We start from the raw sequence: 27,757 nt of genomic DNA, 5'->3' as shown, positions 1-27,757 counted from the left end.
AAAGTTAATTGTTACAAAGAATATATCTTACTTATTTATTAGAGGAATAATTCTGTAACATTTCAGCTGTATTTCATTATGTACAGCTTGTGACGTCATCCCGCTGTAAATGTAGATAATACTCGTTGAAGTCTTTTGTACGGGCAAACGAAACCTACTATATTTGTATCAGTGAAACTTATTAAATAATTGTACTAATGATTTTTATTGTGCTATATAAGGTTTTGTTGATAATTTTTATATAATTTCAATTAATGTCGAATAAATAATACAATTTTGTTTTTTTAAATTTGAAATCAACAAATGTGTTGTTAGACGTCTTTGGGTTAGAATGTAAGTAAATATTATTGTATGGACTTTAAAACATATTATTTTAATGTCTGAATAAATAAATATTAAATCGATATTTGTTTTTTTATTTTTTAATGCAATATAATTACTAAAATTAATATATTTGATCATAATATTTATTATGTAATATTACTTATACACCACTATATCGTTAAAAGGACAATTACTATTTAATAATATTATTAACTGGATAATTCTTTGAAACTGGTAACTTAGTAAATAAATTAAAAAAGTATGAAATACTTCATATGGAATTTAACGTGAAAATCAATTTAAATAACTACTTTGAAACTTTACGTTACTATTATACTTAGTTCAATCTAATTATTAGTAGTTACTTTATTCTGTTGCCATATATTTCCTTTGTTCTTGAGAATCCAACTCACTGTTTGACTGAGTGTACGTCATATTCTGTAGCAAATATTAGTAGATACTTACTTCACAAACGCTTCAAACAGAGAATTAGCAATACAATATCATTAAACTGTCGATAGGATAGTATCAAAATCATTTTTAATAATGTTATATCATTAAAAAGATTTCACGTGAAGACGATAGTTGAAAAAAAATAACAATGCGATAGAAATGTAATACAAAATCAAAGATGAATCGCGACATTTTCAACTCTACCCTTTTTACCCTAGGTTTGAAATATGCGACAATTATTTTTATGCCCTTTTCTGTGTCGCATTTAATATGACAAATATAAATATAAAATATATATTTTTATAGCTAATACTCTGTTTCAAAGCGAATGCGATTTTTTTTATACTTATTATCCTTCCAGCAGCCTTCGCCCCAAACATCTCCAGACATCTTTAGAAGCTTCCAGAAGTTCTCCTTCGGGAAAGTTATACTTACTATTATATTTTCATTGCTTGTCGGTGTGATGTGTGATGGTTTGTTTTTATTTGAAATTCTACCATTGTATTTATATATAATCGCAAATCTTAATAAACAACTAATTAAGTTACAATTTTCGTATTTATTTTTTAACGTAAATGTTAAGTTTGATTTGATTTCTTAGTATGAAAATTGATAAGGTTATAAATAAAATGGTAGTTTTATTATTTTGAAACAGTGTTCTGTGTGCATAATGACCATTAAATAATCCAATCTGTGATATAAATAGAATTTCTGATACTATATAGCTACAATGAAGAGGTAAAATATACTTAAGCTATAAGTATGATATATACAAAGCATGTAGACTGACAGATTGGTTTATTATAGTCAAGTGTTATCAAACAGAAAATAAAATGTGACAATGAAGCCAACGATAATCAGCTGTAATAGAAATTCGTTGAAAATAGGCATTTAAATTTCAAGTTGGCTTCAAAGTCTAGGCAAAAATAAGAGCTCAGCATAATGTTCGCAAATCGCTAAGGATCCAGGGAAATGAAACAACAATATTTTCACATTAAATTTATATTAACTCACAGATCTGAAACAAAACTACTGCTACAGCGACGTTTGGAGACAATGCAGTATCTTACCGGTTTAACAGTACATTACCATGTTCCAAGACACTGGGAAGTGGTGACAAATACATACATAACAATTGGCAATCGCTTGGCTGTATACATACAAAAATTCGCATAAAGTATTTGTGAGGTTCGTTCGCGCTCGCAGCCCACGTACCTTGTACACGACGTGCTCGTGATGTGCTACATTGTGCGACAGTCCGCAACCGAAACCGAACCAAACCGCAAACGTGAACGAACCCACGCAGAGCATAGCCTTCGCCGTAGCGGTGTGACAGATCTGTCGCCTTACACTAGATATATCTATAATCAAGACTTATTCTATGGTTTAGACAACGTTGCGTGGAAACATTCGAACAGACTTCGACTACGAGGTGATATTCAACTAAGTTTGTAAATTTTGTATATGAACTGTCGCTTCCACCCGAACGTCGCCTACTGATGTTAAATTTTGTCGCTACGCTAACAAATGTCAATAATAAAAATAGAATGCATGCAATATCTGTCACTACAGATATATATCGACTCGATCGGACGAGGGAACAAGATATAAAAAAAAACAACATCGTATCGTATTTAACTCTTCCGATTTTACTCAACTCAATGTAACAGAAATCATCTGGTAACTGATTATTAAATTAATACATTATACACAAATATAATCATCACAAAAATCTTACATTTTATCGTCCTTAATTATATTGTTATAAACTTGAAATCGCTACGTTAAACTTATTTCAAAATAAGTCTATCGATGAGTACGATAATAGAATATGATAAATAACAAATTTATCGTTATTATATATTTACATAAGTTAATATCTAACTGATACTACTAGTGTGTGCTTTAAACAGTATGAGGGGAGACAAACATGCCTTCTAAAATATATAACATATATAATATAATATAATGTGGGGGCAGGGGCAGCGCGGCGCGGGCGGCGCGCGCGTCGGCGAGCGAACTATAACTTTGTATATCGTATCTCTCTAAGTGTCTAAACGTAACGTAACATGGAAGGCAAGGTGAGGTATATCGAGTACATTGTGGACCGACACCGCTCCCGCTCTCGCGTCCGCTCCGCGCGCCCTCACAACACTCTAACCCTATTACTCGTTACTTGAGGTAGTTAAGTTTCGTATATTGTTTCACACGTTATTGCTATAGAAAAAAAACTTTTATGTTATACAATAATTATCAACAATATAACACTTTATGTAGTATTTTTCACAAACAGCTCATAATATAATTTATCAGAAATATTGTAAATATTGATATTGTACGTAGGTCAGCCTGCCGTCGTTGTCACTTTTGTATAATGGCAAGTAGTGTGAACGATCGCAGGCTTAAGTTAATATCAGTTGTCGCGCGACAATCGCACGAGTCTTATATTTCATTTAAAGTTAATTTACAGAGGTAGGCCATATCTGTCCGAGCTGCTCTCAATTATTGCTTATTGTTATGTATTAAACAATTTACTGTACAATTCTCGGATTGCGTTTATATATATGCGCTGAGGTAGATCAACGTTGTAAGTGTAATTCTATGTGTATAAAAATATTTCTGCAATATAATCAACATTCAAATACAAACATTATCAAAAATTAAGTCGATATAATGTTTATATTGCACTTTTTTATTTCATGATAAATGAATTTACGGCAGTAGAATTTGTGTTTCGACCTTATGATATGTACGCGGTCGCGGCGTGTCAATATATCGCCAGCCTTACTTATGATATGAACGTAGCTTTGATATTTATAACGAGTTGTGCGTCTGCAGCGTGTCTGTACGACTGGCGCGGCGGGCGCAAGTCACACGCTTCCCGCGATTCTCCCTGTTCATCGACAATCGCGACAATTGAACGCGAACGAGTATGTTGACACGCCTGCGCACACGCAGCGCGGCCTTGATATGTCCATATTATGGTATTATACCGTTTCTCACATAGTATATACAAAGAATTCATGATTCTCTTATAACTTGCTCAGTACATAAATCAATAATAGTGACCATTTTTAATTTTAATACTATACAAAAAACATTTACATTATTATGTTAAATTATTGCTAGAGAATTTCATTATCATTAGGCTATAAATCATTAAAAACTAAAATCGTTTCGCAACAGACAGTTGGCGGAATCAATTTGGCAACGTTTAGGAAGACTACTTTCCTACCACTAACGAAACAGGAATGTATAAACTAAATTCGTTCAAATAACACATTGGTAACTTAATTGGACATAAATTAGTTTTAATCATTTTACGAAAAATTCAGAATTTTAAACAAAGAAGTCAACTAGCTTACAATATTAAAACAAATGTCAACAGACAAAATAATAATAGGAAGCACCGGGAAAATATCAATACGTGTAATAATTATAATCAATAGAAGATATTACACCTAGAACAAAAACGCTAAGTAGCTACGTGGCAGCAGCATGGCAGGCATGGCAGCCACGCGCGGCGCGGCGGCGGCAGCGGCTCGCGGCGGCTCGCTGTCGCCGCTCACTTACACTACCACCCATCAATCTATTACTCTTACAAATCTTGCCAACATTAAACCTATATTTTGGCAATATTCTCTATTCCGTTTGAATTTTAATTTGTACCCATCGTATAATTAAAGCAATGTCACTTCATCTCTGGCGTACGATTTGTATTTTTCCAGTTCCTACAAATAAATGTCTGGCAATCGTGTCCCAATATTTACAAAAATTACTCTAAATAGTTTTCAAAATACACATATCGTTCGTAAACTTCAACAATCATAAGAAAAACGTAGAATTTTAACTAAATTAAACAAAATCCTATACTTCATAATATTTTACAATAAAAATAAGATATGTAGTTGCACGCCGTGCTCTATGATTTTCAAACAAACCGACGTTTTTTACCTAATTACTTCTACGATTTTTCCGTATTTCAATATGTAAAAATGATATGGTTCGATCTAAATGATATCGTAGAATTACTCTAACGTCATGTAATTATATGTTTAGCGCCCAGATACCCAGACATGTAAAGTCACCTTGCGCCGGCCGGACGCAAGGTTACGTTGAATGAACAACAAAAAACGAGCTGCGAACTGAACGCGTGCGTCGCGCCGCGGTCGCACACCTACGTACGTATAATGCGCTCTCAATAAACATCCCGGCGGAACACTGGCTTGTAATTAGCTACCAAGTCTAAGTAAAAACATAAACGTTACGAGCTATTTGTATGAAATGATATGTGAATGCGACACCATGTTGCGGAGCGTTCAGTTGAGTGCAATGTTAAGCGCGCGCGAGTTAGGCGACGAGGACGACGTCGACGACACCGACGATGACGACGTCGGCGATGACGACGAACGGATCTTTTTCTTATGAGTGCCGAAATGTTTGACCATGTGATCCTTCCGTATGAAACCTTTACCGCAATGATCACACGTGAATGGTTTACAGTCTGAGTGCAGACACATGTGCCGACGCAGGTCCGACTTGTGATTGAACGACTTCGGACATTCATTACATTTGAAAGGCTTATTGTCGGAGTGCTTGACGCAATGCCACTCGTAAGAAGCGTCGTCTGAGAAACGTTTGCCGCACCTAATACACTTGAACGGCTTGGCGCCGGAGTGGAACGTCTTATTGTGCTGCGTCAGATAGCAGCCCTTGTTAAACAGTTTGTCGCACTCGTAACATTTATGGACCGTGGTAGCGGCCGACTTTTTCATCTGGTTCCTTTCAGCGAGAGGCGTGCTCGGCACGGTTGACGACACCGCGGGCGAGCCGCGACTCTCGTTTTCGGCTTTCGCGCTCTCCGGACTCGCCGGTGACTTCATTTGAGTCCCATAATTTTCTTTGTTCGCGTAGTCCATTATGTCCTCTATTTTTAAAATCTGAAGCTCGCCCGAATCAGTCCGCAGCAAGTCATCCTCGCGCTTAATAGTTTTACCCTCAACCGCGTAACCGTACGGATATATTTTTGTTTGTTCCGGGTCGTAACCAATAACGTTATCCTTAACTTTCCTAGGTGAAAAGCTATAATCGTAGTCTATACTTTGTCCACACAAGTCAGTATTGCCATACTGCAACGGTGAGTGGACCGGGTCTACGATAATGTAGCCAGCGGTCGACTCATCAGCAATAACTTGACCCCCCACGTTAGGCTGTGTGATATAGTTTGAAACATAAACGCTGAAGCTCTGCGATTGGAGCTGCGTGAAGCTCGGCAGGCGTCCACCTGCAGGCTCACTCGACGTTTCTTGTTCCATAACCTCGACTTCTTCAGGTGCGGATTCACCAAAAGTAGCCGGATTGGCTATAGGCAGATTGTTGATAGCCATATCCATAACGTGGGGGGCCATCCCGTTTGGGTAATTCGGTGCTATAGTCTGCTGAAAATTCTGACCCAAATATAAAGGGGTGTGCGTGGGGTCCGGAACCGAAGGCCCCAAAGGATCCGTAGACCTCGGGCTGTACGGGTTGACACCCAAATGACTGAACGGAGGTAGAGTGTGCGCCGTAAGCGCCGGCGTACTCTGAGTTAGTACCGGAGTTGAAATATTGCTGGTTGACACTGATAGCAGGCCCCTCATATGGTGATTTTGAGAAACAGAGGGACCTGCTTCCCCGTTTGGGGGATTCCCAGCTGTTGTTATTGCTACACCTTTTGATGCCTGATGGTTACTATCGTTTGGGTTCCCTATTCCCGGCGGTTGACTACCTATATTGAGCGGATGTGACCCAACTTGGTGCTGTAAAGGGTGATTAGCTAAGGGATTATTACTGAAATTATTATCTAAATTACCCTGTTGAAGATGCGTGTACGGCGACTTGGACTGCATGGTGGCCACTCGATGCGACCGGTCGAAGTTCTGCGCGGCGTACGGCGACTGTAGCGCGGCGTCGTCGACGCTGCGGCCGTCCTCGGAGGGGACGGGGCTCTGCGTGTTGGAGTCGGCGGATTGTTGTTGAGCGCGATTTTGCATATCGCGGCTCGGATGATGGTGGCTAGAGATGGGGAGAGTCGCCGGGTCAGGTTGACCCGATGATCTCACGGCGTTCTTGTGCAGCGTAGTGTTGTAATGCCTTTTTAGATGACCGGAGCTAGTAAACCACTTATTACAAGCGGTACAATTGTACGTCTTCGGTCTTCTTGCTTCATTTGACTTCCAGTTGGCGCCTTTACCACCAATACTCGGAAGTGTCGAAGATGTAGGATTTGCAGGCTGTGTGCTGGTAATTTGTGGTGCCGCCGGCGAATCGTAGGGCCGGTATGGTGGTTTCATGTCAGGATTAGAAGATGCGACCGGCCCTGAATAGTCGGTGAGAGGAGGCATTTGCACACCCGGATATATTTTTTGTTCGACGTGCATAAATGGCTTTTGATCATGATGAACGCTGAGAAATTTATCTTGCGTATAAGCAAATTTTTGTTCCGGATGAAACATTTTTGCTTCTGATGGGTATGGCTTTTGCTCAGTAAACATTTTTTGATCTTTGAAGAGGGAAACGTCCCCGTTGAGTTGTGGGTTGCTGTACATTTTTTGCGTCTCCCATGGCATCATTGGTACCGTCCGCGTGTTAACTTCTCGACCTTGTGGTGGTGCGTCTTCGAATGGTGCAGTAGGTTGTTCGCCCTCGTTTCCTTGATAGACAACTTTCTGTGAATCTAAATCTAGAATATCGGATGATTCTTCATGTTCTTCTTTTACCTTAACAGATTCATTTTGATAACCGGCGTTGTTGTATTGTTTGCCGGGATACTGCTGGAAAGGCATCGACGCTGATGCAGGAGCAGCGCTAGCGCCCGCATGAGCAGAGTTGCAGTGCTCGTTGAGTTGGACGGCAGAGTCGCACACAAACCCACACTTGTCGCATTGGTTGGGCGAAGGCGACGGCGTCGGCTGGTTTAGTGGTTGTCCGTACAATGGACTCGAGGATGATACCTGCGACACTCGATCTTGCATGTTGTATGGATGAAACCGGTTCGGCTTGTGGTACTCCTGGTTGTACTGAGTCTGTTCCCAGTTGATTTGCTCGGAGTGTTGATTTTGTGGGAAACCAGAATGAGTGTAATTATTACCGAACTGTGCTCCCGGCGAGAAGTTGGTTTGGTCCGGGTTTTGATAGGGCGAAGGCGCACTGTGGTAACTCTGCGGGGTCGCCGGGTGAGGGAACTGCGCCGACGTCTCTGGCGTCGCCCGCTGCTGGAACTCGGGACTGGGCTTGGTGATCATATTGTCACTCGAGTCAGCTGGAGCCGACACTGTAGTCTCGTTCTTCACTTTTGCACCGTTATTGTTGTCTGTATCATTTTGTGAGTTTTGCGTACCCCACTTCACATACAAGTTCTCTTTATGATATTGCAAATGTACCTCTAATGAATCGACAGTGTCCAAGTAGAGATCGCAAACCTTACAATGATAATCCCTCGACGGTAAGGTCGACGACACAGCGCTACTGTTAGCCATTTAAATCATCAATCCAACGGAGAGCACCGTCTCCTCCAACGAAAAAAAAATAATAAAAAAACAGCACTTCTCGTATCGTCGTACATGTAGTCCGAGCTTAATCAGGCGCTACAGGTTAAAGTCATGGTCGCGGTCGGCGCGTCTCCGTCACGACTCCACTTATACGCCGGCAATGTTTTCGAAGAAAGTTTTTGGCGGCATTAGGTCGCGCGGGCGTACGGCGCGGCCACGTGCGCGCCGGTAAACACTTGCACCCGCGGGACAGTCGCGCTCGCTTCCAGGTCCATCAACAACACTCCACCGGCCGCTCAGCCTCTCGCCACTCAACGCGTCACTCGAGAAAAAGTTTCATCGTGCACCAAATATTAACTTATTGTCACTTGGAAAAGTTTTAATATTAAATATGTCTCTAATCAACTAAAATCACAGAAGCGGTAGTGGTGTAAGAACTTGGCACTTGTTTGTAAACCCGGTGCGCGGTGCGTTGTAGTTTGTAGTGCGGTAGGTGCGGCGCGAAGGCGTCGCGGGTCAACCGGGTACGGACGCTGCGAACGTTTACTAGCAACTGACAGCCTTCCCGAAGTCGCCTTCGGGGGCATGACTTCAATAACAATTCGCAACGTCGTCCCCCACCGTAGCGTGTGTGCGAGTGAGAACGTCGCACGGTGATGAAGTTATCGCTCCTTCGTCCTTTTGTGTGTCCTTAGTGCGAGCGAGACGCACGCGGGGGGAGGGCGCGGCGCGCAGGGGCCGGGGCTGGTCCTACTCTTTCTCAAAATTGAAATGCCCGGTCGAAATGTCCGGTGAAGCTGCGTCCGAGTAGGATAGCGATAGCACCCACCCTTACAATGCGGGCGGACAGAGCCCTGCGACGAAATTCTCTAAATTTTAAATCTCCTTTTATTTTGTTGTACGTAAAAAATATGGACGTAAAATTTCTAAACAGTAATTAAAACTATGTTTTGTGCATAGTTTTTATTCGATGCATGTGGTGCAATAGCCAGGGTCACCTTGGTAGCAAAATATTTTCAACCTTCTTATCGACCAGTCGATCAGAGAAACAAAACAAATAATTACCTACACAACGTACGTCCAATTCATTTTTATTAAATCGTAATAGATGACAAGCAAATGTCATTTCCTTATTCGAAGTCAATAACCGAAAATGATCTAAATGATTATAATAAAAAGATTAAAACTAAGTTGTTCGAGGTCACACTTTAGAATGATATTTACAAGTTGATGCGGGTAAATACCTAAATGTAGTTAGACTGATCAACTTGCGTCGTTATTGATAGCGCTCTTCGAATGTGAATCATAACTTTGTTTACAAATTATTTTGTAAAATAAATAAAACTACTGCATGGTCATTTTATTTTAACAACAACATGTTTTGATGGTAGATGAAAAATATGTGGCATATTATAAAAAAAGTAAAATGCTTGTGAATAAGAAGTGAAGTCGGGGCACAAGCTAGTATTATCAGAATGGCCGAGCGGTGCGCAGGGCACTGAAAATTTTGCATCGTGGACGTGCGAAGGGGTGAGAGCGGGTCGCGGGGGAGGCGGGCGCGGTTCCTTAATTTTTTTCTAAACACGTCGCCAGCACTACCCCTTACGTCCGAGGATCGTATAATATTAATATTTTAATAAAAATTTACAAATGTAGGTTAAGTTTGGCTGTTAAAGAGGCCCGTCCCCGTAGCGAGTCGTCGGCCGACCGGACACGATGGTCATGCAAACTATGAGGGGAGCCGACATCGATTTTCTCGGACTGTGCCGATAGCTTCCTTCACAGAAATAAAGAGGCTTCCTTATTCCCGCACACCTAACTATGCCATTTAACATCCACGTGTTTTATATTGGTTTGTAGATGTACACGACGCTCGGGTTAATATCAACTAAGTTAGACTTCACTTTATAAGTACTAATACAAAAACTTAGTTAGAAACTAACATAGCAAAATTATTGAATATAGCTAATTATAAATATTTATTGTAATTAAATGCATTAATTAATACAAACATATTTAGTTTTTTATTAATGAACAATAAATAAATATTCAAGGCGTCATAATAAAACAAGCAATTTTCAACAAGCTTACTATTTATAACTTGTAACTTTGGAATGTTGAATGTTACGGAAAGTACGTTCAACTTACAAACTCGGTAATACCTCTGCGTCATAACATAATAAGTAACAAACAGACGGCAATAAAGAAAAATACACAATTCTGAAACGTCGGTTTAAAAAGTTATAATCACTCGAAATTACTAAACAGTAAACATGCATGGTGAATTATAACTACGAATCATAACAACACACTTATTTGAACATGAGAAACGAAAATAAAAACATCACACATTTCAGTGTCGTAAAAAACAAAGTGTCAGTAGCTATGTACTACACAATGCACAACAATATTCGTGTGAACCTTTGTTTTGCTCTTCAAAAAGTACTCGGGACAGCCGTCATATAAATATAGCTGAAAAATATTCAACAAAAAGGTCTGAAAAAGACCCAACTAAACGTTATAATGGATACCAAACGTAGCTACTAAACGGTTAATCCCTGAACTGTATCATTCATAACATTTTATGAGGGACGCACGCAATAAACACACTGGCTGACAAACAAAGTTGAGCTTCGACAACTTTTGCGCGGCCGCGGCTACATTGCGAGCGGCTGATTTCATTGAGCGTGTTTATTGATACCTCTCAGGAACTAACTTTCTTCGTACGATATTTATTCTTTTTTATCTTAATTACTAGTTACAATTAATGTTTGAATTCATTTCTATGATAATTTCTACTTACAAAGATGTATGGCAAAGGAAGTTTGTAAGAATTGCATCGAGTGGCATTTGGACTCTGCCTACCCGTATAGAAAGAAGGCGTGATTGAATATCCTATGAGAGAAGATGATACTACTTACAATTAATTAAATAGCAAATTATACCTCAATTCTTCTACAACTACGTAAAATTTTAGATTTCATAAACTAAGGGTTTACTTACACTCGTTTGAAACAAATGAATGTTAAAGTCTCGATAAGTCTTTTTTTATTAATATGATGTGTTTGATCCGATTTTTCCATGATATAATAAATGCAAATGAATACGTTTCTCGATTTCAATACGTATGTGAATAATTCACTCTATGTTTTCAAATTCATGTTCTACGAACAATATAATTTCAAAGATCGATTTGTAGAATAGATAAAACAGATTAAGCGATTAGATATTTCCATTTGCTAGATATTGATTATATTTATAAAGAAACAGAAATTTCTCTACCTACCCTCAATTTAAATTTTATACATACGTACATAATATCAAGCCTTTTTCCCAAAGGTATAGGCAAAGTCCAAAGAACGCCACTTGGTACGATCTATACAAACTTCCCTTGCCTCATTCACATCCATACATCTTGTCATACAGAACGGTTAATTAGTATTAGGAAACAAATGAATAGTGTCCATCATTAATACTAAGGCACGACGGCTACGATTTTTTCAATATCACATAAAATCAGTGATAAACATACATGCATAATATCACGACTGTTATACCCGCAAGCATAGGCATAGATGTTTGAAATACATCCACGTTTCGCCATTGACAATATTAGTTCCATGTAATGAGAGACCGGGCACGTTACCAAAATTTGCTACTATTGAGAAATATTTGAAAGTACCAATTGCCCTTTAGTACTTTGTCCGACCCGGGAATTGATCTCGAGATTACACGATCAGCAGTCGGTTGCACTACCGACCATGCCACAGAGAAAGATAATGAAACAAATATATTAAATAATAATTATACGAACCAAAGGCCCCAAACCGCACTTGGCCAGCGTGGTGGACTAAAGGCCTAACCCCTTCCTCGTTCGGGAAGAGACCCTTGCCCAACAGTGGGACATGGTTAAAAAAAGATTAAATATATAGGAATACCTTGCTGTCACCGGGACCTATTAATTATTATTGTTATGGTAATTTTTGTAGTTAATACAAATACGAATGCTTATGGAAATTACAGACAACGACAAAATTAATAAATTAGTTCTTCTGCATCTTTCTCGACATTGTTATCATGTTCTTTTCCTAGTTCGTGAGGAGACCACTGCCCAACAGAAAAACAAGAATGGGTTACAAAAGAAAAATATATTATATGACTAACTCCTACCCGCGACATCGTCCGCGTAAATTTCACGTGATGCTGGCCCGACGAAATTCGTGTCGCCTTGCGACAAAATAAATTCTCATTATTACCGTTTTAATTCCGATCCCTTAAGAACTCCGGGTTAAAAGTAGCCTGTGTGTTATTTTGGGTCTTAAGCTACCTACACACCAACTTTTATCGTAATCGGTTCAGTAGAAATTGTGTGAAAGAGTAACAAACATACATACTCACAAACAATCACGTTTATAATATTAGTAGGAAACAATACCTCGCTGTCACCGGGGCCTCGCGACCAACGTCCCGTAACAGCGAGCTTATTCAGATGTTATCACTATCAATCTTATTAGCGCTCTTACTGATTCATCAACTAGTGCCACCTTCAACTTTGCTTTTGCTGTTAAATTCGTACAGGAATATAGTGAAGTCTTACTAACAAATGATGTTTTCGATTAAAGGTGTATTAGTTCTTAATTAATTTATTTATGAACAACAGAATAATGTTTTTTTAAAGACAACTCCTGCGCTTTGAGTTGCTCTTGTGTCGCGGGGACTTCTACAAACATACAACAACGGACACAAAGTACAAACAGACCCGAAACAATTATTTGTGGATCGCACAAATAATTGTTTCCTATGGGAATCGAACCTTCCCGACGCAATGGTGGTGGCGTGGTGACCTAAACCACTGCGCCACGGAGGCAGACAATAATAAACTAATATGAACACCAACAGCTCAAATAATTTCTTAAGTTACTACAAGAGAATAAATGGAATAAGCGTATGCACATAACTTTTGTATTCATACGGATGACATTAGGTTTGTAATTATTTAAAAAAGAAACATCGTGGCCGGAACCAGTTAAAATTAAGTATTTAAATATAAATAATAATTCATCAAAAAGAAACTAAACACCATACTATTTCCTGTAATATTTATTTAAAAAGCTGATAAACAAAATAATACCTAACCAAAACAAAGCCTAAACAAAAAACCTTCACATTTCAGAAACATTTTTTTAACAGATAAGCAGCATTTTAAAACAATAAAAATATAAACGTGTTAAAATTCTCCAAAAACTAACTATAATATAACGATACGGAGAAATAGACAATAGTTTAACACAAAAGATTAACAAAATCCTTAAGCTGCAAGCTAACACCTGAAATCAGTGATTAGTAAAGAACTAAAGAACTATAACACAATGGGATCGTAAAAAGTGTTATCATTAGGAAGAAAGTAATAAATATTTCTCAGTAATCCTAAAACCAGGTGAACAAAATGTGTTATCTGTTACTAAAGTTTAACTTGCCTTAACTTTTGTTTGATTAATATTGTTTTATTTTTCCCCAACCCGCACTTCGCGTACCAATAGTACTTTGCCCGACCCAGGAATCGATCCCGAGTTCACATGATCAGTAGCGCGATTCTGTACAGTCGGTGCTGTCTAGTATCGCAAGTATGACATTTACAATGTACTGCCAAAATGGTTCCTACGACGCCCGTCAGAGGCGCTGATCAAATCTTCATACAAAATTTCTCGATGACAAGCCGGTTGTCGGTAGTCGATAGTAGTAGTAGTCGAGCTACAGCAGTCGTTTACAAAACAGACTACGTGACATGGTCGGTTTTGTGTCAGTGTTTCAGGTGACAGTCTTTGATATAATAAATAAATAATTATAATTATATGACTCAAAGTCCCCAACCCCGCGCACTTGGCTAGCGTAGTGGACTCTAGACCTAACCCCTCCCTTGTTCGGGAGGGAAAATAACGGGTTAAAAAAATACTGTATATTTTATAAGCACATTATTTCATGGGTAATCGCCATTTCTTTTTGTTCTACTATATACGTCATCGTATTTATTAATGAAGAATCTGATAAGCTGATTGTACTCGTAATCGCGTATTACTTAATTTTTGATGTGATACTATCGACACTGATTTGTCCGGACTTCGTCAAGATAAACAGCTTGCACTTGCATAGAACATATTTAGTAATGAATTGGGCTATATCAATCAAATACCTAAAAATACAACCTTTTGCTTTCCCACTGCTAAGAAAGGGTTTTCTACCAGAATGAAAGAAGGTTTTGGATTTATGTATAAAATAATAATACCTGACTTATGCTACTTTTAAATTGCGTCATTATTATACACGCATTTAGTTTGACTTTAAGGATAAATAAAAAATAAAACATTTAGTAACAAATTCTACTTATAACTTAGACAATATCACAAGTTTGTAATGTGGTTTCAAAGATGAAACCTCATAAAGATATTCACTCACTCTTTATTGATATAAATTAATAATTTATAAATTAAATTCTTGTTAATAAATACATCTTAATATCTAGTACTCAACGGTAATGAAAATTGATAGATGTTTTCCCCGAAATAATAATAGTTGATGCTCATGTTTCGCAAAAGCTTGAAGTCCCATGAAAATGAGCAAGTCTGGGTTGGTTAAGAATCTTATACTTAATAAAATATAGCAATCAGTCGCGTTGGGATTTGAACCTGTAGACTCGTACCTATGAGACCTACGCCTGCGTCATTTTAATTTACAGGGAAACTTTACTTTTGTTGTTGGTAATATTAGAATATTAAAGCTTTTAACTTCTTCATTGACCATAAAATTCCCTTATACAAATTTATTCTCATTGCATACAACAATATAACATTTTTTATGCCATTAATGCAAAATGTTTCTCGCTTTCTTGGATACATCCGCGAGCCCTTAACACGACCTTTGGTTGATCTGAACATTACCGCTGTGGGGCCTTAACAATTATTTTAATTTTGCTATTAACGTAATCAGAAATCTAGCCCCAGCAATAAATTATATTTAACGTCATATTCCATGTATTTGCTGTCATTTTTTTTCGAATATTTTTTTTCAATTCTTCCCTATAGGGTCTTTCTAGGACATTCTGTGTAAAAATATCCCTGGAAAATTAAGTTTCTATATGTAAAAAGGGTGCTTGAATTCACAGAAATCTGTTTACCAGTTTTTGTGGTCAAGAAACATTAACAGTTATCCTCACAAACTTTTGCGCGGTAGGATAGATTTTCTTTCTACAATCCATTTCTTCCGGATTCAACTCTCAAATATACCATTGTACTATCTTAATTTAAAATTCTGAATCTGGTTTTATTCCACGACATTTATAACCACTTGTCTATAGCTTAACTAGACACGTATCCTCGCTGGAGATAACCTTGATTTTAAAGGTGGTGTACTAAGAATTCTTGCTATTGGCAAAGTCAAATGAGATACCTACTGCCTCCAGGTCCATTTGGCCTGTGAAGGACGAATGGGATGCATTATACAAAGGATTTAATTTAGTTTTTGTTTTGTTAAAAGTTTAGTAGATTGGACAACACATAGTTCAATATTTTATTTGTGACTAGCCTGTGAGTTCACTCGTAAACTTTTTAACCGACTGCAATTTAACGAATAATTTGCAGTTGGTTCGAAAGTTTATTGGCAAATATTTTTATGTACGGAAAATATCTTGAAAACAAAGTTTTCACCATATTTTCTGATAGTAGCTAGAAAAGGTGTAGCTTCGTCACAATAATCCAGGAAACCGCAATTTTAATTCCAATAAAAGGTTATCTAGGAATTAGTCATTTTTTGTCAGTAACAACGGTAAATTTCCAACACCTATTCACAAAGGAATCTAAAATAGCATGACGTTACCATGCCCGTTAAAACACGATCATCATATAATCGGTCTACATCTAAATCGACGATGCACTGTTCGCCTCGAAGGCCATCCACACAAAAACTAATACGAAACATATGCACTCTGTACGTGTGTATATAAAAATTAATTATTACTCTTAGTCACTTCACCGATTTGACTTTAGTTAAGGTCAAATTCGTACGCTCCCCTTTTTAGTGCGCCAGACATATTATTATTTACCAATTACTAAACTACATTTTTATGTCTACGATGTCAGAATTGATCCGCAAGTGATGAAAAAGTTTTGCCATCACGAAACTTGTGTCCGTTATACTCGTATACTGCAGATTGCAACGGGCCCAAGGTTTTTGTCGAGTCATTAGGATTCAACTTTGACCGACATTTTGCCTCGGTGTTATTTGTTAGGAAAGGTTATTTTAGATTTTCTGTGTACTGTTTTGTTTGATTGTACAATCTTCTGAAAACAATATTTATATTTTGTTTTAATATTAAATTACCAGTTTCACAACTTATGGTTAAGTGTCGGATATCTTATCCTATAGGTGAAGTAACAGCAAAATGTATAGAAAACACTATTAAAATTCCTACTGGTAATCTGACTGATACAGCCAGAAGTAGTGAATTGCATCATGGTATCTTTAATTCCGTATGCTTTTATCGAATCTCAAGTAAATTTATAGAACGACTGTGGGACTGTTACGGTCTGGAAGTCGTTGCAATGAGAATGGAGAAAAAGAGGATATTTATTATCAAGATTTAAGATTGATTATTCCTTAACCCCTAATGAGTAAATGCATTGACGAGCTGACCAATACGCCACCTGCGTATGACTCGGTTCTGATAGTGATGTCCATTGTTTACTTGGCTAATGTCCAATTGACACTACTACCATTTGGCTCATTCTTACAAATGAATATAACTTGCTAAAACTTAGAAGAACAGTGAATATAACTAATTTAGTCTTCTGAAAGCTCTTTAAATCAGTTTTTAAAATGAGTCGTGAACCTAAACCCTTCATTAAGACCTAACCCATCATTAAGAGTGTGGCTATAGTCTGGTAGTAAGAACTATAAAATTGGCACGAAAACATTATAAATGTAGAAATCTGTCCCTGTCTTTTAGACTTTCATGGCAATCTGCCAGATATTTTGCGTGAAGAATAGTAAAAACTGGGTATCGAACGTAGGTTACTGTTTAGAAACAAAAAAGTCTTAGCTAGTATAATCGCGACCATTACTTAGTTTAAAGTAATTAAGAAGGAGTATATATGTACCAGATTTACACTTATTATATTATTTTCAAATGTAAACAATCCTTAATGGTCCAAAGTAAGAGAAACACTTTCTGACAATTCGAAACAGAATTTTATTAATAGATCATTTCATTTTAAGAAATAGGTATTATAACAAAGGACCCCTAAAAACTTTTAAACTGTAATCTAGATTAACCAGATTAAACTTTCCTTCCGTGCAAATCGATTCTCAGAAAGCGATTAATATCATTGCATGGCGTGCAATATGCAATATACCTAATTGCAATACGTTCAACCTTTTACGAATTATAATAAACCAATAATGCTTAAGTTCAATGTCGGAATGCATATTGCAGACAAATTGTGATTGACACCCTATTATCATACTGCATCCAAATAGGTAGATATTCTTTTTTCCTATCATTTGAAGTCTAGACTTACAAACTTTTTAGAAAAAAAAACTTGCGTTTAGGCATTAAATTATTTCCTTAAGCTTGCACGTCAATGTAAAAACCACATAAGTTTTGAAACGAATGCCTAATGTTATTTTTCCTAATCTGACAAACAGTTCCTATATCCATACGTCTTGATCAGTCCTTATTATTTGTAGAGATCAAAGCAGATTGCTCTCAAAACTTTAACTTGTAGCTTTCAAAACGATCAGAACTAGTGAAGCATTTGAATTGCGCGACGTTGTCAATTTTACATCAGTGCACCGAAAATGCATCTAGCAACATCGCATTCACCCCAAACGGGTGAAAAAACGCACCCACACCAGCGAGTACGCAACAGGTGTAAAATGCACGTTGCACGCACACTATTGCAACATCGAACGATTCTCACGCAGCGTTTCCGAGAAATGCTACGCACACATAGACGTTTATTCGTTTGTTGCTCGATGAAAAAATCTAAGTCGCACTCCTCACACATGTAAAGGGAAACAATGATGCGCCGACGCACTTCGGCGTTTGGATTTCTCTTGCAATTTTGAGAATAACACGTCGTAGCTTTTGTTAGTTTGCATTTTGTATCCACCTGTGTTAAAGAAACCTATTTTTCTAGTAAAGGCCAGTATTATTGTAGGTTGATAGTAAACTTCGCGGCATTAAATGATGCAAAATATTTAATTGAGGAAGTGTTGTTTAAATTTAAGACAAGATTCTTGCACGTGGTGTTTTTGTAGCTGATCGTCTTTCATGTGATGGTCATTAGATTTAATCATTTAGATGAAACTATTTTATATTATTCAGGAAACTTAATAAAATATTTTGTTTAAAATAAACTACCTAAATGCTGATGATTTGTTATGTGTACCACTCTACCTACTAAGTAGAAGATTATTAGGATGGTGCTTCCTTGTCATTCCAAATCGTACATGAGGTGATAATTTCAATGAATATTGGCAATGGATAACCTGACAAGTAGCAAATAACATTTCTGTAAAAATTAACAGTGAATCATTTAGAGTTATTCTAAAATAATTAACACTAAATAAGGATTTCTCAGAATAACGTAACTGCTGGATTAAATCGAAGTACAAATCAAGACTGGTTCATTTCAAACTTTAATTCAAATAACCTTGCACGTGAAACTAGATTGAATAAAAAACAGAGATTTGGTAGGCGATGCGTAGAAGGGATGATAGGGGTGCATAGGAATGCAGCGGGTGTCGTAAAAAACGATAAATACAGTTAGACGCGGGGGTGGCTGGGCCCCGGGCCGCAACCGGTTTGTACCACCGACACAACCACTGTTATTCCGTATTGAACTTATTTGAAAGAATAAGATTGTATTCTTGATATAATTCTGACTACTGTGATTGTCTAGAAGTTATCTTCCCTTTTATCTTTTTTAAAGACTCTCACACTAAGACTAAGAGAGCAAATTACCCCCGGATTCGATTCGGATACAATCGATTGCATTAAAACTTATACAAAAAAGACGCTTCTGAATAGACAAACTATCGCTAAATATATTCAGAAACTAGGGGTTAGTCTCACACGAAGACTAACTTGCTCTTGTGTCGCGGGGTCTTTTACAAACATACAATGGACACAAAGTCAGCAATCAGACTCGATGCAACTATTTGTGGATCTTACAAATAATTGCCCGGAGTGAGAATCGAAGCCACGATTTATTGAATTTGATTATAATATTATTGACTTTCTGCACTACTTTATATATAGTTTCTTTTATCTAATCTCACTCTTTTGTGCGTACTATAAGGGGTACTCACTTAACTCTATAAGATTATTACATCCTATTATTTTTAGACTTTCTCTCCGACCGATAAGTGACGATTTGTACAAAAATCTCTTCATTTACTTTGTTAACCTGTGTGGCCTGGCCTGTGTCTATTTATTGCAGGTGATTCAGGTGGCGTCATACTGAGGTATATTGGTAACGAAGGTACATCTTCGTTCTCTTAATGTAGCCATGGCATTTCAGTAGTTGGACTGCTTTTCATTTATAGTTTGATAATTTTGCGTGGACGATAGATTATTCTGTTTTTACTTCTCTTTTTGAATAATAAATATTTTGTTCTTCATAGAATTATTACTTACAACTTTTTCTTTGTCAATTCTTATACTTTTATATTACACAATCATTTTCTCTTCTCTACATTTCTTTGTTATAAGAAAGTTAAAGTATGGCTGTTTATTTACAATTCAATGGAGTAAGTAAAACTAAGTTTTGACTCCAGTTTAAAAATATATCAAAAGTATGAAATTTTCTATGATCGTTTTAGTTATCTTCGAACATTTATTTGCATTTAGTACATCCCAGCTATGGCATTACCTTCTATAATATCAGAGACAAGGTAAAGGTGAATTCTAGGTTTTATTGAAAATTCTTAGAATTTGCCATACGTTCGGGGTTTTACACAATCTCTCATGGTACAGTATGAAGTAAATTAGTCACCATCATTTTGACGAGGTTTGTTTCTACTGAGCACGTATTACTCACAATTTACCTACTACTAACTATCTGCTATCATGAACCTAAAGATAGTTCTTTTAATATTACGCGTACCTCGTAAGACGTACTGTATTAACCAGTACTATATACCACTTAGTAACATCGTAAAGATAACTAAGTACAGTTGGCAATTATTTTAATTAACCCCCGAGATTTGTGACTCGGGACGATTAGGTATTAGAACAGAATCTTACGGCTACCTACTCGTGGAAAATTAAAAAAATAAACTGGACGCGAAGTATTCTAACAATTTACAAGTGAATATTAATGAGAGAGGATAAGGTTCCGAACCGTTTCACTTTTAAATACGATATGTGTTAAATTTGAACAGATCGGCCTGTGGGTGGCTGGTCATCAATTTGGCGAGCGGCGGGGAGGTGAGGGGCGCGCGGGACGGGGCCGAGCTCAGCCTCGTCTAACCCCTTATTTTACATTTCACACTCCGGGAAAATCGTTAGAGAAATCTGCGTAACGTGCATGTCCGAGACATGCACGCACACACGCACCGCCGCCCGTGTGTGCGTGCGTGTGCTAGCGGTGAGCGCGTCCGAGCCTCCACCACCCACCCTCTATTATATCGACGAAACTTCAAGAAATCCTCTTATACGCACATGTGTACCTAGTCACATATGTAAATCAAAATTACACATTCAATTTCTTCTGATCCAATTGATCGGACGCTATACGTAGATATTGATAGTGATCTGATGCCTATCTATGATTACAGCTTTCATCTCTAAAATTTAAACCTTACATCTGATGAGACAAAAGTAAAATCAAAGTTTTATTATCTTAAGATTGTTATACTTTGCAGAAACGTTACCAAGTAAGATAGTATTTCAAGAAAACAAGCCGGTAAGTAAGTATATGTATTTATGTAGAAACTTAAAATAATTATATCGTGTGTGTATTTTAATTAGAAAGCGTTACGGGAGATGGTGCAGCGGGTGTGCGGAGATGAGCGGGGTGCGGGCGGCGCGCGGGGGCCGAGGCACCGGGAGGCACAGAACAAGCGCCGAGGCGATCTATTGAAAGATGTCGCCGTGGGGCGGCGAGCCGAGTGGTCACATACATTATTACCGTACAATGTCACTATGCAAATGTATGTGGGAAGGCTTTGTGTGAACGCACTTACGCATACGGGGCGGCGGGAGTCGCCTCCACATAATCCTGGGCTCCCCGCCCGCCACGCCGCCGGCTCTCGCCAAAGATGGTTCTACGCATGTGAGTGTACACACGCGGCACTTTCTCTTGAAGCTCGCCACTGGCTTTTAAAGAGGGTGGCGGGGTGTGGGCGGCGGAGGGCGAGCCGTTCCGAACGGGTGACCACGGGGAGGCGCCCAGTGTGTCGGATGGCCGCGCGGACTTACGTGCGCCACCTATCGGCTCCGTGCCGCGCCGAGTGGCGTCGCACGAGGCCCGCACGCACACCGCATGCCGCACGCATGCCGCACGCCGCCCCGCACACCTATGCAACAGGTCCCAACAACAGCTACAACAATTATGAGTTCCTAACTCAAAACATAACACAATATGATCTGATCTAAATGTAACATGTAGTAATGCCTCGAAACTGTTAAAAGAAACGTCAGCATTGCAGGCTGAATGCAGTCGTAGCACGACGCTGTGGCCGCGTAGCCGTAGCAGGGCGGCGTAGCGCGGGGCGCGGGGCCGGGGGCACCGGCCTCGTTTAATTGAGTGTACTCAGCGCCCTCGCCAAATGATACTCCTCTGTTCCCGAAATACCTGTAATAGATGTTAATTAGAGCGCCGGCCCGCGTACGGTGCAAAGAAAAAATAATAATTTGAACAGGTCGTAATTAGAGATGTTTACATAACTGTAAAACAAATATTTTCTTAATTTTTAATATTTTTTCCTCTTTTCCCGGCGCAGGGTCGGGTTTAAGCATATTTATTTTCCTCGGGAGTTTCTCGAGGCTAAAGGAAAAATCTGAAATTACATCTGAAAAACATTCTCTGCAGTGAGTCGGGTGTAAGCCGGCCGCTGTGAAGTGGGTCGAGCGTGGTGGAGTCACAGTGGACGTGGACACTGCGGGCAGTGGTGGAGGGCTCGGTGCGTGCACGGCGCTGCTCGAGGCATGCAGTGGAGCGCGTGACGTCAGCATGCATCGACTCGGCTCGATGATAAAATTGAGCTCGGCTGTGGCGGGGGCGGCCACGGCTCGTTTGAATCGAACGCACGTCCGGGCCCCGCCACCCTCGGGGTGTGTAGTGGACTTTTCGCTCGGCTTGATATATATTTTCCATTCCTCCCGATGTAGGCTACTGCGGCTGTAGGTTCCGGCCCGCGGCGTCGGTGCGTCGCTCGCATTTACATGCGCTGCTCGGACGCCACCCTCGACCCGCTCAGATGACTGCTTGCTCGCACATCAACATCTCGATCGAACTTAATTAAATTTTCCATCGTTTCGCATTAGAATTACGCCGCACACGGAGTTTCTTGTACGATAATTGGACGAGGGACTTTGGCTACCTGACGAACATGTTAAACGTATATGTTGAGCTATTTTCCAAGAGGTAGGGGTGTATTTTCCGCTACAATAGAAAACACAAAACTGATAGGTTCTGAAAGCTATTATTAAACATTTGGTTCGGACAAGACTACTCAGACAGGGCCACGAAAGCGAAAAATAATATGCGTATCTTTATGACGCGTGAAAAGAAAATTCTTTTTGTTTGTTATAATAATATAAAATGTGTAAGTTCTGTTGAAATACATGAAGTTAGTAACTCATTGCAAATTTCTTCAATTCGTTTCTCAAAATCTGATCGTAAGGTCATACTTTCTTTTCTGAATAATTGTGAAAATATTACCGTCGAAGTTCGGCTATCACATTTCGTTCGGCGTTAAATGTGGGATTCTTCGAAAAAGGTGTTGACCAAGTTGAAGTCATGTCTTAGTGGTTAATAGTAGATTGAAAATTTAAAGCTTATTCAAAATGAAAGCGAGTAAATAGTTACTAGTGTAAAAGTTATAAGTAATCATTAAAAAACTTTACTAGCACTGCAAAGTGTAGTAAAGTAAAACAAACTGAGCATTTTTATTCTCTACCAATGACATCTTACATTATAAGAAAAAACACGATCGATGACTTTTTTATCTGCATCGTACCCATACAAAATATATGAGTAACAATAATAATTACAAATGATTGTACCTTCTTAGCATATGAAAAGATTCAAGGGTACCGTCATCGGTCATTTCTATACATTTCACATAGAACATTTTCCAGTAGCATCGTAAATCATAGCAAAGTCGACCTTAAGTCTGGTACATAAAGTCCATAATCGTTTTGTCGATAATGCCGTTTGTTTTTTACGAGCACTTTCGCCCGCCATCGCTTCAGCTCCAGTCCTAAAACTTACACTATTTTTATAACGAAATTTTTACTGAAAAATGTTCGGCTCTTCGCCGAAAGTAGATTTAGTGGTTTATGCAAAACGTGTGTAGGTTTTGTGTTTCTTTTTTATCGAATATTGTTGCTATTTAACTTCTTTTCTATATTTCAGTAGCTTTACATAGACGAAGAAATCTATCATCTTATAGAAAGTGTTCATTTATTAAAACAAACATCACTGACTTTTATTCGATTACACTTTATACCAATAAAATCAACCAATCAGACGCAATCTATTTTCAATCTAGAAACATGTCAAATAGTAACACGAGATACAATTTTGTAATATTCAGTTTCCACGGAGGACTGGAGCTACAAAGCTTTGCCTTCATCGAGTGTTGGTAAAGTAATCAATTGCAAGCGTCTTCAGGCATTCCCATAACACCGGCGCTGACGACAGACCGACCTAGTTATCTAGACAGACTTAAGTATTTACACTTCAAGCGCAGCTTTGAATCTCCTAATTTAGTACATTAGTTTATATGTTTAAGCTCGGTTTACATTCACAACTTTAACTTTGAATAAGTTTTTTATATTATAGTTTTAGTTGGTTAAACATCAGTGTAACCATAATATCCCCGGTAATGATTAAGATAATTTATACTTAAGGCACAATTTTTCAAATTTTAAAGGAGAGTTCTTCGAAATAATATCAGTCACGTGAAGGTCTGCTACAGAACTGAATTTTGCCGCCACCAATTAAAGTTGCTATAAATAACAAAAATCTATGGGAAACTGATGAACAGGTTTTACAATAGAAAAATTCATAGAAATACGACACATTTGGACAAAAACGCGCCTAAGGTACATGTCATATTTTCTTTACCTTTGAAATCTTGCCATATGACAACTGTTATGAAATTATTTCCTAACACTTCAAAAGTTTACATAAACTATTCTGTTCTGTGGTTGGCGAAAGTCGAAAGAAACTAGTTCCAGTGTATTAATATCACAGTTAGCGTTAGTTTTGAGTGTGTGGTCGCGAGCGCTCCCAAGGGCAATGGTAAGTGCTCGCCACGTAAAAACTTTAAATATACCCCGATACTTACAGCTGAAACTGCTATGTATTAGATTGTAATATTAGTTCGTTAGTTTGCCAGTTTCTTGTGAATTAAATCTTATTTTCACAAAGATGTCTAGATATTAATTAAGGCTGTGATGATACTTTCATAAACGCAGATATCTTAACGTTAAAATACGTTGGAGGAGCGTTTATGACAATCATTATTGGTCTTATTCTATCACCTTTATTATAACACTATCTTCTGCTCTCAAAGTCGTTTGCTTAGAAACGTTTTCCTTTCGTAAAAACTATCTTACATGTGTATCCATGCTCATTTAAAACTGAAGTTATTGCTGTAGTAGTTAATATCTTTTTATTAACTTTATTGATAAAATAAAAGCATTAAATAAAAAAACAATGAATGAGAGGCTTTAGTTGCGATATGCTTTGCGTAACTACTGTGACTATATTATCGACTCTGACATCTCGAGTAGTGCTTAAGACATTGCCTTTTTGGATGTAATATATTATGTGTCAACGATAATTTTGTTCCTCTTATGTATCAGTTAGTATATACATTCAATTTAAAATATTTTTATTTATGACTCTGCTCTTGATTGGAAGTGAGTTTTCAACTTAAACATAAGACTAGACAACGCCTCTTATTAATTTAATTGTCGGTACTATAATTTCGTGGAAGAGAAAATTAAAATATCCTTAAGATTTAGGTATAGATCTACAGTAGTAACTATTATTGCAACACATTTTAAATGTCAAATTCTCGATACTCGTTAGTACTGACTGTAGAGAATCGTACTGGGGCTTACATATTCAAATCTTTGAATCTAATAACCATGATTAAATTAAGAAAATCCTACAACAGATTTTTAAATAGAAATAAGTAATATCTAAAGGATTTTTCTGGCAATCTGGCAATTTTCATACAACAGCATGGTTGTGTATCTAACAGAGTTGTACCGCATTGGATATGAGTCTCATAAACTGTTACACTGAATGTTTAGGGGAGCGCTGTCGTAATCACTGGCCGATGTTTATTATTTATCCCGAGGATACTTATGGTAATCCTTAGTACACTAATATTTTACCAGCTTCATAATAACCTGATGTGATTGTGTCTTTGTATTTACAATCTACATTTAAATTTGTTGTTAAAAAAGGGTCGGAACGTTGTTATATTTATTTCAAAATTGAAAAGTAGATAATGCTGTCGTTATTCTGTACAGTCCGGTTCTACCGATAGCCAAAAGTCCGAAATTATAAATTTCTAGTAGTATAGAGAGTTTGACAGTTGCAAAAATAGTTCTTAAGGTGTCCGCTAGAGGCGCTAATCAGATTTTCTACAAGCCAGTTGTCGATAGTCGACAGAAGTAGGAAATCACCCGTCTGAAGTTCTTGCTAAATGCGCTAATATACAAAATTTGGCGATGGCTATTCAGTTGTCATGGTCGACAGAATTAGAAAATCGCCCCTCTGAATTGTAAATAGGTACTAAAATATATCATATTTTTAAAAGGGCAGGTGCATATTGCTTTCCAATTTGTATAACGAGATGCTCGTGCACCTCGCATCAGTTATTGATAGCTTAACCTTTACAGCAAATCTATTTAGAGCAAACTGTTATAATTGGCGTAATAATTTGCACTTCGGTACCTACGTTTTAATTCAGTTGACATTTTACGGAAATATCTTTCTTCAATTCCTGGTAACTTCTATATTGAAGATGCAAATAAACAAGAGCTTTATTTATTTCTACATCAGTAAAGTACTGCCTAACAGGTCTATTTTTAAGGGTCAGAAATATGATCAAATTGAAAATCGGTTTGTTTTTGGAAGCTAAGATACACATTAAAGAAAACCTTCTCTTGTCTTCTCTTTTTTACATAAAGGGTTAAAAAGAGACATAAAAAATATAACACTATACCAAAGTTACAGCTTTGTACGTACTTTTCTAGTACCAAACAACATGAGAATTCTTCTGCTATAAGTTTTACGATTTGACCTCGGATTCAAAATGCGATGTTCGTAAACAAAATGGTCAAGTATTTGAACTTTAGTGGAAATTCAGTCTGCTTGACCTTTTATGCTTTTATCCTGAATTATGTGTTGCGTAGGTACTTCAGTATAGGTACTACAGTGTAGCATATTGTTGTGATAGAACATTTTCTTTAGACTTTCAATTTCGTAAGCAATGTACAGTCACGAACAAAGAACTACACTGCTATATTTTCAATTTACAACTGGTGGGTTTATTATGCTCTTAATCAAACTACCTTTGCTAGACATATCTTTTAAGGACAGATAGCTTTGGTATATCGATCGATAGATTTCGATTTTAAAGGTAGATATGATTGAATGTACCGAATAGCGCTCTTTGATTTCTGCAGATCCTTATAGAAAAAGACGTGATTTTATGTATGTATGATTGAGTGATACAAAACGTAGATTATTTACAGAACTTTCACAACACCTGATAATACATCACTAAAACTTAAATGTATGAGACGCACAATAACTTTCATAACCTTTTTATTTTCTCCGAGAAGTCAGAAACACACACGAACGTTGAGCTTACTACGATTTGTCCCGTATAATTAATAGGGATCGAGTCTATTCCATTCATTATTTTTATTCATTCAGTATTCTCCTCGCTTGAATAGGTTGCTGAATATTTTTATGGTATAAATGTTCAATGCTTGACACAGGAATTGAATCCTTGACACCGTAATCTCCATGACACTACGCTTCGGACGTTTATACATTAATTAGGTACTTAGAAGTTAATATTCCTACTAAATCATGGAGTAATTAAAACTGCTCAAGAGCATTAATTACAAAATGAAATTGTTTTTAAAATACCTGTAGATTTTTTGTTCTCCTGCTGTAACCTACCTATGTATGTAA

General features: G+C 37.7%; 1 protein-coding gene across 1 annotated transcript; it reads right to left on the bottom strand.

The window, feature by feature from the left end:
• Positions 1 to 1,769: 1,769 nt before the first annotated feature.
• Positions 1,770 to 8,937, bottom strand: zld (zinc finger protein zelda). The gene has a single exon (XM_076134713.1). It carries the CDS (start codon positions 8,292 to 8,294, stop codon positions 5,097 to 5,099), a length of 3,198 nt encoding a protein of 1,065 aa, XP_075990828.1. The 5' UTR covers positions 8,295 to 8,937; the 3' UTR covers positions 1,770 to 5,096.
• Between the last annotated feature and the right edge of the window lie 18,820 nt (positions 8,938 to 27,757).

The sequence above is a fragment of the Anticarsia gemmatalis genome, chromosome Z (assembly GCF_050436995.1).
Source record: "Anticarsia gemmatalis isolate Benzon Research Colony breed Stoneville strain chromosome Z, ilAntGemm2 primary, whole genome shotgun sequence".
Classification (NCBI taxonomy): domain Eukaryota; kingdom Metazoa; phylum Arthropoda; class Insecta; order Lepidoptera; family Erebidae; genus Anticarsia; species Anticarsia gemmatalis.
This window is presented reverse-complemented; position numbering and strand designations above follow the sequence as displayed.

Coding starts and splice junctions, on each gene's coding strand:
- zld (XM_076134713.1), bottom strand. CDS start 8,294: ATGGCTAACAGTAGCGCTGTGTCGTCGACCTTACCGTCGAGGGATTAT.